Source organism: Zea mays, chromosome 8 (genome assembly GCF_902167145.1).
Source record: "Zea mays cultivar B73 chromosome 8, Zm-B73-REFERENCE-NAM-5.0, whole genome shotgun sequence".
NCBI lineage: Eukaryota > Viridiplantae > Streptophyta > Magnoliopsida > Poales > Poaceae > Zea > Zea mays.
The window spans coordinates 115,602,357-115,620,114 of record NC_050103.1 but is presented as its reverse complement, the minus strand read 5'-3'; the positions used below and the strand labels follow the sequence as shown (position 1 = coordinate 115,620,114).

The 17,758-nt window shown below is 55.4% G+C and overlaps 1 protein-coding gene across 2 annotated transcripts; it reads left to right on the top strand.

The window, feature by feature from the left end:
* The first annotated feature begins 307 nt into the window (after positions 1 to 307).
* Positions 308 to 3,431, top strand: LOC100279376 (uncharacterized). 2 transcript variants are annotated; one of them, XM_008656573.3, is made up of 4 exons: positions 308 to 779; positions 870 to 1,012; positions 2,670 to 2,789; positions 2,916 to 3,431. In XM_008656573.3, exons 1-4 carry the CDS (start codon positions 476 to 478, stop codon positions 3,141 to 3,143), a joined length of 795 nt encoding a protein of 264 aa, XP_008654795.1. In that variant the 5' UTR covers positions 308 to 475; the 3' UTR covers positions 3,144 to 3,431. The 2 variants fall into 2 exon arrangements, with proteins under 2 accessions (XP_008654795.1, NP_001347897.1); NM_001360968.1 differs by having other exon boundaries at positions 376 to 779; positions 2,891 to 3,390.
* The last annotated feature ends 14,327 nt before the right edge of the window (positions 3,432 to 17,758 follow it).

The following is a 17,758-nucleotide window of genomic DNA, read 5'->3' as shown; positions in this document are numbered from 1 at the left end:
AACTTATTATTTTATTTTTTTATGATTTTTAATAAGACAAATTGACGTTGACGTCGAAAAAGTTCAACGAATTATATTTTGAAACGGAGAGTTATAATATTAAGGCCGGATATTTTGTGACAGGGTACATTCGAGCACTTCGATTAGATTAAATACGATGTCTGACCCAAATAGATTTGGCTTAGGCTATCTGATTGCTTATTTTATTATTAATTTTATCTTTTATTTCAAATTTTTTCTGAAAATAGTATTAAACAATATTATTTATATATCGACATCCTCTATTTTATATTTTTTTATTTATCGTATTTTAGTTAAAAAATAAACTATTGTACCACAAGTATTCAAGAATAGAGTTACACTGTTAGCAGTCGCATTCAGGAACAACGATCTTTGGCACGGCGGACGGCGACGACCCCTCCAACTCCCCCACCTTGATATCGCCGCTGCTACGCTGTTATCACCATTCGAAGCCATGAGATCTCTTCTTACCCGCCTCTTCACCTCAACTCACATTGTCATGGCCTCGTCTTCCTTCTCTTCCTCTCCATCTCGGCGGTTGGTCCACCTCACACGCCATCTCGTCTCCTCTTCTTCCGGCGAGCTTTCCTCAGTCGGCGCCCCCGCCGCTGCCGCCTCAGATGCCGACCCCGTGAAAAGCCCACGCTCCACTGCCTCCAGGGTTCACGCCGCGGTGCTGGTCTGCCTCTTCGAGGACCCTAGCAGTGGGCCACGGGTCCTGCTTACAAAGCGCGCTTCCTCCCTCTCCTCCCACTCCGGTAGACATCATGATTCTGGCTAAAGCTTGGATTTTCCTCTGGACGATTCCTTCCATGGAGTGCTTCAGTCATTTTCTTGAAAATTGTAAGGGGAGGTGTCGTTACCCGGAGGGAAGGTGGACGATGGAGACGCAGATCCGAAGGCCACAGCTCTACGGGAGGCGAAGGAGGAGATTGGACTGGATCCGGCGCTTGTTTCTGTTGTTACAGTTCTTGAGCCTTTCCTATCAAAGGTAAGCCATAATTGTTGCCGGTACTAAGTATTGACAGGACATCTATGAAAGAGCTTTAGGGCCCGTTCGGTTGTACAGGAATAAGGCAGGATTCATTCCAGCTCATCAAAATATATATAAATTAAAGAAATAATCCCGGTAGAAATCAATCCGGGGCTCCAATCCCTAAAAACCGAACAGGGCCTTACGATTTTACCGACCAATTCTTGTGAACTCTGAAGAGTCGTATAATGGTGTAGCAATGTATAAAGTCAAACTACTTTTGATATGTATGAAGATTAATCTCGACTCGTTGTAGTGCAAAACCTCCTCCAGTATATTAAGCTAGTGGCCAAAATAATTAAGGGTCTGTTTGGATGCACCCAGTTTTTAAGAAACTGGTTTATGAAAACTGAGTTGGTTCCAAACATATTATTTTATACGTCAGTTTATAGAAACTGGATTCCCGGTTTCTTAAAAACAAAGAAGCTAGCCTTTCCTAGCTAAAGCTAGTTTATAAAAACTGAGGTGGTTCCAAACACCATTAACCATTTTTTTCATTAACCAATTTCTAAAAACTAGAGATAGAAACCAGATTTTTAAAAACTAGGTTGTTTCCAAACATGACCTAAATGTATACGTATTGGGGCCTATGAATTTGATCTGAATATTTAGGGAGGCAAGTGGTATAAGCTTATTGGTTTAGTTGAGAAGAAATAGAGCTGAGCAAATGGATTTGGTCTAGCCATTGAAACCATGCCTACAGTAAGAAGCAAGTGAAGGCGCAGTTGGCCAATGAACAAATTTTCAAAGAAATGTTTAAACCAGGGATAAACTCCCTCGGTGACAATGCAACTTTAGCCGCCTGTTTGGGAGGAAGGATACCTGAAGGGTTACATGTGCAGTTTTCTCAAAAAAAGGGAAAATACAATGTTGGGGGATCTCAGGAAGAGGAAGATATTCTGACTGCACAAAATACTATGAATAAAAAAAAGGAAACACTTTCCATATAAGCATGTAAATATCAGTATTAACCTACTATCAGGAAGAGGTGTATTACTGTCATGTCAAATCATTCAATCAAAATTAAGGAACTAACAATGGTCATAACTGGTGAATATGTTGTTAAAGGTTTGTTTCACCATTATGTTGTCAAAGGTGGGTTGTTTCACCCCGTTCATCATATCTTTTTTTTTTGCACAACCCCCCACCCTTTTCCGTGCTGATGTCATTGAAATGCATGGATGTACCTATATCCATGAACCAACAAAATCACACACACCCATGATCCGTATGAAATACAGAACTGGTCAAATGAAATCTTCCTCACTCTAGTCAAGTTTAGGAACTTTAGCTTTTACATATATCTGTGTTACTGTTGCTAGCTGGAGATAGCTTTGAGATCTCGGAACATTTTGCGTCAGCCTTCCCTTTTAAGGTCTCTACCAATCAAAGATTCACTCATTACCTTGGCTCCATCTTTTTGGAACCGGTGACAAGGAAAAAGCTTTTAATCAAATAATTTTTTTAAAAAAGTTATGCAGGGATTACTGCACGAGTATATCAGTTTGACATGCATCTCTACTTTCCTATATCTATGATGTGGCACATGCTTTTCTACTCTCCCAATGGAAGCGCAAACTGTCCAGTACTTATGCTTTAGCCTTTCTTTTTGCAGAATGGCCTCACTGTTGTTCCTGTCATTGGTATGGTCCCAGATAAAGCCTTATACAAGCCTGTCTTGAATAAAGCTGAAGTGGAGGACATCTTTGACGCACCTCTGGAGATGTTTCTAAAGGTACTTCTTTCTCTATCATAGTATCATATGTTGTAGTGCAACAATTCTATCATAGATTCCTTTATAAGGCGCGAGTAAGGACATTGCATTGCATTGCATAGTTTTCCACTTGTATCGCATCAACAGGACGACCACCGGAGGACAAGACAGATGAACTGGATGGGCATAGATATCCCCGTCCAGTTTTTCGACTACGAGGCAGATGGCAAGAAGTTCGTGATTTGGGGCTTGACTGCGCACATCCTGACACGCGCAGCGGCAGTCATTTTCGGGAGGAAACCATCATTCGTCGAGCTTCCCAGACCCAAATATGCAGGTGCACCTGTTGCTGGCACTGGCAAGTCGAATCTCTGATGGAGCATAAGCTGGATGTAAGGGGCCTCTTTGGGTTTGGAACTTGGTGCATGAACCTTGTGATTGTAGAATTATATATGTTTCTCACTATGTGATGGCTGGGGAAGGTACCGAAAATTGCTTGGTATATTTATCTACAGAATATAAGATACATGCTCAACTGTATTTTGAGTGTAGCACAGCAGACAATATTGGCACACTTGGTGGATGGTGCTTTGTAAAAAAGAATGTATACAATGAACTCCAGAAAGTATACTGTCTTGAAACTGAAGCTTGTGCTTGCTGTCATACTAGAAGAGTACCGATTTCCTTATCCTTAAAGCTAAAGTTATTTAATTTCAAAAAAAACAATTAAAGTTATTGTTATTCAGACACTCTAATAAGTGGTTCTGAAAGCGACATGGAAACAGCTCACTCGTGATTGATTCCAGTTGTTATTAAATTAAATAATAATTGGAGCAATAGCACACTGAACATAATGCAAAACGATGAGACCACCCTGGCAAAATAGATCGCATTCAAAAATTAGCAAGGATAACCTAACTAAGCGGCCAGTGACGTGCTTCAGCGGCGACGGCGGTGAGTGCCGGCCGCTGGGCTGGCTGCTGGGGCTGCCGTTCGCACTGCTCGCCGTCCTTTCTCCATCGTCGGTTTTGCCCCTGCTTCCGTGTGAATTCTCAGCGGCAACACGCCTTTGCTGTGACTGTGATCCGTGCAGGCTGCACATCTCGTGCATCTGCACGTGCTGCCTCTGCGTGACGGTGGTGCTGGAGGTGGCGGTGGAGCTCATCAAGCCGCCGCTGCACGTTATGCCTGGTTCACCTCCATCCAAGATACCCCGCTAGACAAGTGGTCGGAGTATGATTTATGTGAGGCCAATTAGAACTGTCGCACCCGGATTTAAGGATAAACTCGAACGCGTCAAAAAATATGTGCTAGTCTCTCACGTATAATGACTTATGGTACAGAAATCAATGTTAAATCTTTATTATATAATATAGATTATGTATAAAATAGCTAAATAAATATATCGTATGACGATAACTATGCTTCACAGCCATATATTTGATTGGTAGACGATGGTCTAGACCTCTCATTAACTTATCGTAGCATCATTCATGCTCATCATCTTGCGGTACATGTTCTTAACATGTTGTGAGTTTAGCAAGATTGAGCTCACATATGTTCATCGCTCAATAAATTATGAAAAATAATATACATAAGCTCACTTATGATGGGAGTTGATGTGAAGCGTAAAGCTTACCAAAGAGAAAGTGGTTAAGCCTGAGCATTGATTTTAGAGTTGGTCAAAATTTTATTAACAATTACTAGGTACAAGTGTATACCAACTCAATTAAATAATTGATCATAATTAATAATAAATCCTACAATGCAATGCAAATGACAGATTAAGTTTAATTTTATAAGTTATTCATGTCAGCGTCCGAACCATTCTTTACCGTGAGCATGACTGATATACTAATTTTACACTATACAGAGGTTGCACATCTTTAGTCGTGTTACCCATTTGCCAAGGGATCATGATTTTACATCCATCTCTACCAAGGAGACGAGGTATGATCCCACTACGAGGTCTTTACAAAGTTCCACTTGCTTCAGAAAACATACTACGGTTTCTGTAAGAAGGGGGCGATATAGAAATCCCTCGCCCGATAAGTCATCACAACATGATCGACCCGAGAACCTCTATATACCGACAGCTCCTTACGCTGTGATTGCCCTTTTCGGGTAAAATAGTCCTATACTAGCTTTCCTAACTAGTCAGCAAGGACGTCTCATACCAACCTTATGGTAGCACTGTTTTCTCATGTAGTTTTCATGTTCCGATTAATAAAATGATCTTATCATGAGCAATAAATAATCCAAAAATAATGATAAGGCATGATCATAATTCAGATGTAACATTAATTCCAAAACCATATAGAGCAATAGCAAAACTATCCAATAATTTATTTTTTGCAAGGTGTAGAATAAACAAAACTAGTTTAACCAAATAAAAATTCAACATGAATGAAAACATTTTTTATTAATTAATGTATCTGTTTAAGCAAATGCTTCAAACAATACCTGAGTTGTAGAAATAATTCATTTAAGACTTTTTATCATAATAATTATTTGAGAAAATAATTCACTAAATTTTTATATTGGGTTTTGGTGTTTTACAGTAACGGATTGTTTGTCCGTCAGTATGCCTCTTCTTGTGTTTTTCATGGATTTCATTTGAAGTTGAGAACTTGAGCCTGATCGAGTGATGGCTACTGCGACTCTGCGAGTATCTGCGACTGCCTCTCGCAACTGGGCTGTCACGACATTAGCTTCGCAGCAATTCAGAGACAGGAGGAACAAGGCTACCAAGGTCTGTCACATCTCACATGTCGCTGTCCAGTCTCCACCCATGTGGAACACGGCAGTAGCTAACTACGGAATACGTATTAAAATGGGGCAAAACTTGGGCATGTTAATCTCAACCGCGCGCGTCTAGAACGACACAGCCAACGTAAACTAACGCTGGGTTCTAGGGGTATGTTATATCTTTTGGGGGTGTGTGTGTGGGGGGGGGGGGGGGGGGGGGGGGTTGAACAGAAGTATGCAAAACGGAGGAATCAAAATCGAATACATGAACAAAATGGATTGAAACTTGTCGGGGACTATAATTAGGGGTACCCTAAAGACTCCTAATTCTCAGCTGGTAACCCCATCAGCACAAAGCTGCAAAGGCCTGATGGGTGCGATTAAGTCAGGGATCGGTCCATTCGAGGGACTCGATCACGCCTCGCCCGAGCCTAGCCTCGGGCAAGGGCAGCCGACCCCGAAGGATCTCCGTCTCGCCCGAGGCCCCCCTCCAGCGACGAACATACTTCCGGCTCGCCCGAGGCCCTGTCTTCGCCAAGAAGCAACCCTGACCAAATCGCCGCACCAACCGACCAAATCGCAGGAGCATTTAATGCAAAGGTGGCTTGACACCTTTATCCTGACGCGCGCCCTTCAGTCAGCAGAGCCGAAGTGACCGCAGTCACTTCGCCGCTCCACTGACCGGCCTGACAGAAGGACAGCGCCGCCTGCGCCGCACCGACTGCTGTGCCACTTGACAGAGTGAGGCTGACAGGCAGTCACGCCCGGCCTCAGGCACCATAGGAAGCTCCGCTTCGCCCGACCCAGGGCTCGGACTTGGGATCAGCCCCGGAAGATGGCGAACTCCGCTCCGCCCGACCCAGGGCTCGGACTCGGGCTAAGCCCCGGAAGACGGCGAACTCCGCTCCGCCCGACCCAGGGCTCGGACTCGGGCTAAGCCCCTGAAGACGACGAACTCCGCTTCGCCCGACCCCAGGGCTCGAACTCAGCCCTGACCTCAGCCGACGGTCTCTGCCTCGCCCGACCCAAGAGCTCGGACTCGACCTCGGCCTCGGAAGACAGACTCGACCTCGACCTCGGAGGAGCCTCCACATCGCCCAACCTAGGGCGCGGACCGGCCACGTCAACAAGAGGCGCCATCATTACCCTACCCCAAGCTGACTCAGGCTACGGGAAACAAGACCGGCGTCCCATCTGGCTCGCTCCGCCAAACAAAGTAATGATGGCGCCCCGCACGCTCTATGACGATGGCGGCTCTCAGCCCCCTTACGGAAGCAAGAGGACGTCAGCAAGGACTCGACAGCCCCGACAGCTGTCCTTTCGCCAGGCTTCAACGCTCCTCCGACGGCCACGACACCACACGAACCGGGTGCCAAAACCTCTCCGACTGCCACGATGGCATGTACTTAGGGCGCTAGCTCTCCTCCGCTAGACACGTTAGCACTCTGCTACACCCCCATTGTACACCTGGATCCTCTCCTTACGCCTATAAAAGGAAGGACCAGGGCCCTCTTACAGAGGGTTGGCCGCGCGGGGACAAGGACGAGACAAGCGCTCGCGTGAGGCCATTCGCTGCCTCTCCCGCGTGGACGCTTGTAACCCCCTACTGCAAGCGCACCCGACCTGGGCGCGGGACGAACACGAAGGCCGCGGGATTTCCACCTCTCTCACGCCCGTCTCCGGCCGCCTTTTCCCCCCTTCGCGCTCAGCCTCACGCCGACCCATCTGGGCTGGGGCACGCGACGACATTTCACTCGTCGGCCCAGGGACCCCCCGGTCTCGAAACGCCGACAGTTGGCGCGCCAGGTAGGGGCCTGCTGTGTGTTGACGAACAGCTTCCCGTCAAGCTCCAGATGGGCAGTCTCCAGCAACCTCTCTAGCCCAGGACGGTGCTCCGTTTCGGGAGTCTTGAGTTCATGTCCCTCGACGGTAGCTACGACATGATACTCCTTCCCCCGCCGTGCGACAGTGACAATGGCGGCCGACAGCCCGCCCGCCGGCGGCGGAATCGACGACGTCTTCCCCGCGTGGTGGAAGAACAACATTCGAGCTCACCCCGCCCTCTCCCCCGCCGACGGAGGAGGAGGCGGGGCAACCAAGGCCAAGCAGGAGGCGGCCCCTCGTCGGCTGTCGAGCAAGTCGGCGGCGCCGACGCCCCAACGGGGGGCGTGTCGGGCATCGACCTCGCGTTTGAGACGAAGACGAGCGCCGTCTCCCTGCAACACGCCAATTCCGAGCAAACGGACGACGCCAGCACGCTCGCGAAAGGCTTGCTGGGCGTCACCCTCGTGCCTGCGACGACGGTGCAGTCAGTCCCCGACGTGACTTCATCACCGCCCGTCGACCAAGAGGTACCGACCGATTCCCATCTCACGCCCCTTGGATTCGGCGGATGCTCTCGTAGAGGCGAGTCCAAACCCTCTGGGGTATCGTATGCGGTCACCCTGGGACCGGCTGACGGACGTCTCGACCTACGGGCCCTCGGGGTCCGAGGAAGATGACGAGCCCGACTTCTGTTGGGATTTCTTCGGACTTGATAACCCCAGTGCCATGCGGGACTTCATGACCGCATGCGACTACTGCCTTTCCGACTATTCCGACGGTAGCCGCAGCCTCGGCGACGAGGACTACGGCCCAAGTCGTGAATGTTTCCACGTCGATCTAGGGGGTCCCTCCGAAGGCAACCATTTCGGTATGCCGGAGAACGGTGATCTCCCTAGGCATGTGCCTCGCGTTGACATCCTACGGGAGCTAGCTGTGGTCCCCGTTCAGGCGGGGGTCATGACCCACATCTTGAGCAAATCCGCGGGGTGCAGGTCAGGCTCGACGAGGGAGCAGGAGCACTTGAGCCGATCCGCCAGGACGTCGGGCAGGAATTGGCGGGCCAGCCTCCGGCCGGAGAAATGCGTCATCTACCCCAGGGCATCCAACACCGCATCGCCGACGATGTCAGGGTAAGGCCGCCACCCGCTTCCAGTGGGGTCGGCCAGAACCTGGCTGCAGCGGCAATGCTTCTCCGCGTGATGCCGGAGCCATCAACCACCGAGGGGCGGCGAATCCAGGGGGAGCTCAAGAATCTCCTGGAGGGCGCCGCGGTGCGACGGACCGAAAGCTCCGCCTCCCGAAGGCAGGGGTACCCCTTAGAACATCGCGCCGCGACTTCCCGATTCATGCGGGAAGCCTCGGTCCACACTGGGCGCACACGCAACACAGCGCCTGCGGCCCCGGGACGCCTCGGCAACGAGCACCATCACCGCGACCGTCGGGCCCACCTCGACGAGAGGGTGCGTCGAGGCTACCACCCCAGGCATGGAGGACGCTACAATAGCGGGGAGGATCGGAGTCCCTCGCCCGAACCACCCGGTCCGCAGGCTTTCAGCCGCGCCATACGACGGGCGCCGTTCCCGACCCGGTTCCGACCCCCGGCTACTATCACAAAGTACTCGGGGGAGACGAGACCGGAACTGTGGCTCGCGGACTACCGGCTGGCCTGCCAACTGGGTGGAACGGACGATGACAACCTCATCATCCGCAACCTCCCCCTGTTCCTCTCCGACACCGCTCGCGCCTGGTTGGAGCACCTGCCTTCGGGGCAGATCTCCAACTGGGACGACCTGGTCCAAGCCTTCGCCGGCAATTTCCAGGGCACATACGTACGCCCTGGAAACTCCTGGGACCTCCGAAGCTACCGGCAGCGGCCGGGAGAGTCTCTCCGGGACTACATCCGGCGATTCTCGAAGCAGCGCACCGAGCTGCCCAACATCACCGATTCGGATGTCATCGGCGCGTTCCTCGCCGGCACCACCTGCCGCGACCTGGTGAGTAAGCTGGGTCACAAGACCCCCACCAGGGTGAGCGAGCTGATGGACATCGCCACCAAGTTCGCCTCTGGCCAGGAGGCGGTTGAGGCTATCTTCCGGAAGGACAAGCAGCCCTAGGGCCGCCCACCGGAAGATGCCCCCGAGGCGTCAACTCAGCGCGGCGCCAAGAAGAACGGCAAGAAGAAGTCGCAAGCGAAACGCGACGCCGCTGACGCGGACCTTGTCGCCGCCGCCGAGTACAAGAACCCTCGGAAACCCCCCGAAGGTGCCAACCTCTTCGACAAGATGCTCAAGGAGTCGTGCCCCTATCACCAGGGGCCCGTCAAGCACACCCTTGAGGAGTGCGCCATGCTTTGGCGCCACTTCCACAGGGCCGGGCCACCCGCGGAGGGTGGCAGGGCTCGCGACGACGACAAGAAGGGAGATCACCAGGCAGGAGAGTTCCCCGAGGTCCACGACTGCTTCATGATCTACAGTGGGCAAGCGGCGAACGCCTCGGCTCGGCACCGCAAGCAAGAGCGTCGGGAGGTCTGTTCGGTGAAGGTGGCGGCGCCAGTCTACCTAGACTGGTCCGACAAGCCCATCACCTTCGACCAAGCCGACCACCCCGACCACGTGCCGAGCCCGGGGAAATACTCGCTCGTCGTCGACCCTGTCATCGGCGACGTCAGGCTCACCAAGGTCCTCATGGACGGAGGCAGCAGCCTCAACATCATCTACGCCGAGACCCTCGGGCTCCTGTGTGTTGATCTGTCCTCGGTCCGGGCAGGCGCTGCGCCTTTCCACGGGATCATCCCCGGAAAGCGCGTCCAGCCCCTCGGACAACTCGACCTTCTTGTCTGCTTCGGAACGCCCTCCAACTTCGGAAGGGAGACCCTCACGTTCGAGGTGGTTGGGTTTCGAGGAACCTACCACGCGGTACTGGGGAGGCCATGCTACATGAAGTTCATGGTCGTCCCCAACTACACCTACCTCAAGCTCAAGATGCCGGGCCCCAACGGGGTCATCACCATCGGCCCCACGTACAAACACGCGTTCGAATGCGACGTGGAGTGCGTGGAGTACGCTGAGGCCCTCGCCGAATCTGAGGCCCTCATCGCCGACCTGGAGAGCCTCTCTAAGGAGGTGCCAGACGTGAAGCGTCACGCCGGCAACTTCGAGCCAGCGGAGACGGTTAAGTCCGTCCCCCTCGACCCCAGCAGCGACGCCTCCAAGCAGATCCAGATCGGCTCCGAGCTCGATCCCAAATAGGAAGCAGTGCTCGTCGACTTTCTCCGCGCGAATGCCGACATCTTCGTGTGGAGTCCCTCGGACATGCCCGACATACCGAGGGATGTCGCCGAGCACTCGCTGGACATCCGAGCCGGAGCCCGACCCGTCAAGCAGCCTCTGCGCCGATTCGATGAAGAAAAGCGCAGAGCCATAGGCGAGGAAATCCACAAGCTAATGGCGGCAGGGTTCATCAAAGAGGTATTCCATCCCGAATGGCTTGCCAACCCTGTGCTTGTGAGAAAGAAAGGAGGGAAATGGCGGATGTGTGTAGACTACACTGGTCTAAACAAAGCATGTCCGAAGGTTCCCTACCCTCTGCCTCGCATCGATCAAATCGTGGATTCCACTGCTGGGTGCGAAACCCTGTCTTTCCTCGATGCCTACTCAGGGTATCACCAAATTAGGATGAAGGAGTCCGACCAGCTCGCGACTTCTTTCATCACGCCCTTCGGCATGTACTGCTATGTCACCATGCCGTTCGGCTTGAGGAATGCGGGCGCGACGTACCAGCGGTGCATGAACCATGTGTTCGGCCAACACATTGGCCGGACGGTTGAGGCCTACGTTGATGACATCGTAGTCAAGACGAGGAAAGCCTCCGACCTCTTTTCCGACCTTGAAGTGACATTCCGATGTCTCAAGGCGAAAGGCGTGAAGCTCAATCCCGAAAAGTGTGTCTTCGGGGTGCCCCGAGGCATGCTCTTGGGGTTCATCGTCTCCGAGCGGGGCATCGAAGCCAACCCGGAGAAGATCGCAGCCATCACCAGCATGGGGCCCATCAAGGACTTAAAAGGCGTACAGAGAGTCATGGGATGTCTTGCGGCTCTGAGCCGCTTCATCTCATGCCTCGGCGAAAGAGGCCTGCCTCTGTACCGCCTCTTAAGGAAGGCCGAGTGCTTCACTTGGACCCCTGAGGCCGAGGAAGCCCTCGGAAACCTGAAGGCGCTCCTCACGAATGCGCCCGACTTGGTGCCCCCCCCGTTGCCGGAGAAGCCCTCTTGATCTACGTCGCCGCGACCACCCAGGTGGTTAGCGCCGCGATTGTGGTTGAGAGACGAGAAGAGGGGCATGCATTGCCCGTCCAGAGGCCAGTCTACTTCATCAGCGAGGTACTGTCCGAGACCAAGATCCGCTACCCACAAGTTCAGAAGCTGCTATACACGGTGATCCTGACGCGGCGGAAGCTGCGACACTACTTCGAGTCTCATCCGGTAACTGTGGTGTCATCCTTCCCCCTGGGGGAGATCATCCAGTGCCGAGAGGCCTCGGGTAGAATCGCAAAGTGGGCGGTGGAAATCATGGGCGAAACAATCTCGTTCGCCCCTCGGAAGGCCATTAAGTCCCAGGTCTTAGCGGACTTCGTGGCTGAATGGGTCGACACCCAGCTCCCAACAGCTCCGATCCAACCGAAGCTCTGGACCATGTTCTTCGACGGGTCGCTGATGAAGACAGGAGCCGGCGCAGGCCTACTCTTCATCTCGCCCCTCGGGAAGCACCTACGCTACGTGCTACGCTTCCATTTCCCGGCGTCCAATAATGTGGCTGAGTACGAGGCTCTGGTCAACGGGTTGCGGATCGCCATCGAGCTAGGGTCCGACGCCTCGACGCTCGCGGTGACTCGCAGCTCGTCATCGACCAAGTCATGAAGAACTCCCACTGCCGCGACCCGAAGATGGAGGCCTACTGCGATGAGGTTCGGCGCCTGGAAGACAAGTTCTACGGGCTCGAGCTCAACCACATCGCTCGGCGCTACAACGAGACTGCGGACGAGCTGGCTAAAATAGCCTCGGGGCGAACAACGGTTCCCCCGGACGTCTTCTCCCGAGACCTGCATCAACCCTCCGTCAAGATCGACGACACGTCCGAGCCCGAGGCACCCTCGGCCCAGCCCGAGGTACCCTCGGCTCAGTCCGAGGCACCCTCGGATCGGCCCGAGGCACCCTCAGCTCGGCCTGAGGCACCCTCGGTTCAGCTCGAGGCACCCTCGGCCCCCGAGGGTGAGGCACTGCGCGTCGAGGAGGAGCGAAGCGGGGTCACGCCTAATCAAAACTGGCAGACCCCGTACCTGCAATATCTCCACCGAGGAGAGCTACCCCTCGACCGAGCCAAAGCCTACCCTCGGCTCAGTCCGAGGCACCCTCGGCTCGGCCCGAGGCACCCTCAGCTCGGCCTGAGGCACCCTCGGCCCCCGAGGGTGAGGCATTGCGCGTCGAGGAGGAGCGAAGCGGGGTCATGCCTAATCAAAACTGGCAGACCCCGTACCTGCAATATCTCCACCGAGGAGAGCTACCCCTCGACCGAGCCGAAGCCCGGCGGTTGGCGTGGCGCGCCAAGTCATTCGTCTTACTAGGAGATGGGAAGGAGCTCTACCACCGCAGCCCCTCAGGCATCCTCCAGCGATGCATCTCCATCGCCGAAGGCCAGGAGCTCCTACAAGAGATACACTCGGGGGCTTGCGGCCATCACGCAGCACCTCGAGCCCTTGTTGGAAACGCCTTCCGACAAGGTTTCTACTGGCCGACGGCGATGGCCGACGCCACTAGAATTGTCCGCACCTACGAAGGGTGTCAGTTCTACGCAAGGCAGACCCACCTGCCTACTCAGGCTCTACAGACGATACCCATCACTTGGCCTTTTGCCGTGTGGGGTCTGGACCTCGTCGGCCCCTTGCAGAAGGCACCCGGGGGCTACACGCACCTGTTGGTCGCCATCGACAAATTCTCCAAATGGATCGAGGTCCGACCTCTAAACAGCATCAGGTCCGAGCAGACGGTGGCGTTCTTCACCAACATCATCCATCGTTTCGGGGTCCCGAACTCCATCATCACCGACAACGGCACCCAGTTCACCGGCAGAAAGTTTCTGGACTTCTGCGAGGATCACCACATCCGGGTGGACTGGGCCGCCGTGGCTCACCCCATGACGAATGGGCAAGTAGAGCGTGCCAACGACATGATTCTACAAGGACTCAAGCCTCGGATCTACAACGACCTCAACACGTTCGGCAAGCGATGGATGAAGGAACTCCCCTCGGTGGTCTGGAGTCTGAGGACAACACCGAGCCGAGCCACGGGCTTCACGCCGTTCTTTCTAGTCTATGGGGCCGAAGCCATCTTGCCCACAGACTTAGAATACGGTTCCCCGAGGACGAGGGCCTATGCTGACCAAAGCAACCAAGCTAATCGAGAAGACTCGCTGGACCAGCTGGAAGAGACTCGGGACAAGGCCTTACTACACTCGGTGCGGTACCAGCAGTCCATGCGACGCTACCACGCCCGAGGGGTCCGTTCCCGAGACCTCCAGGCGGGCGACCTGGTGCTTCGGCTGCGACAGGACGCCCGAGGGCGGCACAAGCTCACACCTCCCTGGGAAGGGCCGTTCGTCATCGCCAAAGTTCTGAAGCCCGGAACGTACAAGCTGGCGAACAGTCAAGGCGAGGTCTACAGCAACGCTTGGAACATCCAACAGCTACGTCGCTTCTACCCTTAAGATGTTTTCAAGTTGTTCATATACCTCGCTCCCACGCAAAGTTTAGTCATCAAGGAAGGGTCAGCCTTGCCTCGGCAAAGCCCGACCCTCCCTCGGGGGCTAAAAGGGGGGAACCCCCTCTGCGTCGAAATTTTCCTCGAAAAAAGATCCTTTCTGCCAGAAAGTCTTTCGTGCTTTTCGACTACTTCGAAAGTGGATCCTGAAAACGACGGAGTACACGTAAGCAGCCAAGGCTAACCGAGCCGAGGGACTCCTACGCCTCCGGGATACGGATACCTCACTCATCACCTTCTGCGATAAGTAACTCGCGTTCGGATAGGTGATTCCGCGGATCGAACAAGTCTTCACGCTCAAAAGTTCCTCTGCCGAAGCGATTCTTCGGGCCTTCTCGACTGCGTCGGTGACAGAACCCCATGGACGGGCAAGAGCGCGCGTAAGCGGCAAGGCCGACCGAGCCGAGGGATTCCTACGCCTCCGGGATACGGATACCTCACTCATCACCTTCCGTGAGAAGCAACTCTCGCTCGCACAGACAATTCTGTTACCGACAAAAAAGTCCAGACACTCGAAACAAGAGGAAAAGAAGCGCAGCTTTACAACACGGCGAGGGTGTGTTTGGGCCTCAGCGGCCGCAGAAAACACACGCTACAAGATAATCCGATCCTGCAGGCTCGGATCTTGACGGCTGAAGGGAGCAGCAGCACCCTCGGCGTCGACTACACCTTCGGCGAGGTCCAACCTAGCCTCCGACGGCAACGTGGTCCAAGGATCCCCACTCTGAAGGACGACTTCATCATCACGCCCGGGCCATCGCCGCCTGGGTCTCCTCCAAGAATCTGGCTCGAGCAGGCGGCTCGGCTGGTCACCTCGAGGCCTCGGCCAGCTGTCCCCCGAAGACATCAGCCCGGCCCGAGGCCTCGGCAGATCAACTCCGGCGTCGGTCCCGCTAACGGACGACCCGGCCAGGCTCCGGCCGACCAAGTCTTCTTTTCGAGCCAACTCTGCCTCTGTCCGTGCTGACACCGCTACCCCTGGCCTCGGCTCATCGAAGAGCGGCCGAGGGGTTCCTTTAACTAAGCAAGAGAAGCCTCGGACAACAAGGCCGACCGAGCCGAGGGACTCCTACGCCTCCGGGATATGGACACCTCACTCGTCACCTTTGCACGGGGCGACTCACGCTTGGTGAAGCGGTTCAGACAACCAACAGGCGAGTCCTAATGCTCGAAAATGAGGAAAAAACACGGCTCCGCGCCGAAAATACATACATGTTCAGGCCCCGACAGCCACAATGAACAAAAGACCGACACTCAAGGTGCCATTACAAACGGAACTCCGGTTCCACCTCCGCAGGTACGAACAACCCCACTCGATCAGGGGGGCCTGCGGAGCGACAGAAGACCGACGGGCGGCTCGTCGTCGCCCGCTCCGGCAGCAACGACAACGGCCCCCGCTCCGGGTGGCCGAACTGCAGTAGCGATGGCCTCAGGGCGGACGCTGCTGCAACCTTGCCCTCACCCACGCCGACGCTCGAGGGGCGAGGACAAGTACAAAGAGCCGGAGGCCCGAAGCGCGGATGGTGGCGGTGATCCCGTCGGCAACGGGGACTTCTCGAGCCGCCTCCACCTCGGCACCGACGACAGGGGCCGTCAGCCCTCCGGCAGATCCCCACTCAGATCCTCCCGGACGAGTGGGACACCGACCTCCGCGTGGAGGCGCCGTACCGGTGCAAAGGCAGGACCGCCCCAGAACACGAACGCCGCCCTGGCAGCGCGCGACATCTTGGGCGGTCCTCCCGTGCGCCCGGCGCGACAACCGCCTTCGCGGCAGGAGGGGGCACCGGGAGCCAAGCCGGCGAGCCCAACGCGCTGAGGCTGACGACGCCCGCCGTCGACCAGCCCCACGTTGTCGAAGTCCGCCCCTCTCGCAGGGCCAGTGAGCACCCTCTCCCTCGAACGCTGAAGGAGAGGCTGGCCCACAAAACCGCGCGGGAGGTAGAGCTCCGGCTCAGCCCGGCCTCCACCCCAGCGAGGATGATGAACATCCTTGAAGCTGAGGGTGGGACCAAGATCGCAGCCCGGCTTGCTTCTCCCCACCCAGGGGCTGGTGGTCACCGTCTCGGGTGACCACCGGCGAGGGGATGCAGCCGGGCTGACTGATGAAAATCCTTGAAGCCGAACGATGGCTGAAAGGTACCAACTCCCACGGAGTTGCGTTCCCCCAACGACAAGGCGGAAGGACTGCGGGCAGCCCCCATCCGGGGGTTCGGAAGGTGGAAAGATACGATGCATAAGGGAGCGCGAAGACATGGTCGCCTTTCAAGGGGGTCACCCTCCTTTTAAAGGCGACTCTCCCTACTTGCGTCCCCAGCCGTCACGGGCTGAGTCTTCTCCAACACGCTCCAAGGTCCTCCCCCTACGGCGCGGGGGCTGGGTCCCACGCGTCATGCAAGCCGGCCCAGGGCAGAAGAAGCCAAACCGCCGCGCGCGGTGCATGCAACCGTCCAGCGGTTACAAGCGTCCCTCCACTTTCGCCCAGACCAGCGGGTGAAAGGGCGGGCAGCCATGCAGGCGGCATGCAACCGCGCCAAGTGGGCGCACCTCTCCGACTTCCAACGCGCCCAGCACAGAAGCCCACGCCCACGCGTCATGCAACCGGCACGCCGGTCGCTACGTGCAAGCAACTGCACCGCCACTCGCGCCACCACCGCGCCTCCTCGATTGCGGAATCAGTACCGCGACTCGAGGCGACCCAGCGCGCGACCCAGCAGCGCCAGCCTGGCGCGACGGTCAATGCGGCCAAAAATGGGCCGGCAGTAATGGCGGTGGCAGGCGGGCGGGAGCAGCGGTCACGTCGTCAGCCAGGCTTGCGTCCCATCCTGGGGCAGTGAGAGAACCCTCTCTCACGGCGTGAAGACGGCGCGCCCGTGTCACGTTCCTCGAACGACTCGCGCACGCGCAACGGCTGCCCCGCGAACCACTCGCCCCGTCGCATTAACTCCACGGCGGGACAAGCGGCGCCTCTGGCAGGGGAAGCGAGCGACGCTTCGCCTTCGCCATAATGACCGCGTCAAAAAAGGTACGCCACGTCATTCGATTTCGTATCCTTTTCCTTTTTCCTCTTTCTCTCTCTTACAACAGGGACCGGGAAAGGGGGATACCCCGAAAAGGATCCTTCTCCGTGAAGGAAACAGGCTCCGAGCCTCCCTACTGATCAGAGGTTCGAAGGCTGGCCCCTCGGAGGGGTTTAACAGCCGCCTCAGAGTGCGTGGGCTCCACACCCACTACTGGTCAGAGGTTCGAAGGCCGGCCCCTCGGAAGGGTTCAACGGCCGCCTCAGGCCACTCGGGCTCCGCGCCCACTACTGATCAGAGGTTCGAAGGCTGGCCCTCGAAGGGTTCACAGCCGCCTCAGACATAGAGCGAGGGATGACCCTGGGTACATTCGATACATAACCGAGGCTCGGGCTACGCTCCCGAGGTACCCTAGGACATTTCCGAGACCAGCGGGAACGATCTTGTAACGGAATCCCATCAGAGGGAGGCATCGAGCTCTCGGACCCCGTCGACAGGGGACCGGGTCCGGCAGATCACCCACAGGTACTTTTGGGTGCGCCTCTGGGCCTCTAGCCGACCCCTAACAAATGGGGCACGGACGTTCGCTC

Coding starts and splice junctions, on each gene's coding strand:
- LOC100279376 (NM_001360968.1), top strand. CDS start 476: ATGAGATCTCTTCTTACCCGCCTCTTCACCTCAACTCACATTGTCATG. Junction 780..869: donor CTCCCTCTCCTCCCACTCCG/GTAGACATCATG, acceptor GAAAATTGTAAG/GGGAGGTGTCGTTACCCGGA. Junction 1,013..2,669: donor TTGAGCCTTTCCTATCAAAG/GTAAGCCATAAT, acceptor TTCTTTTTGCAG/AATGGCCTCACTGTTGTTCC.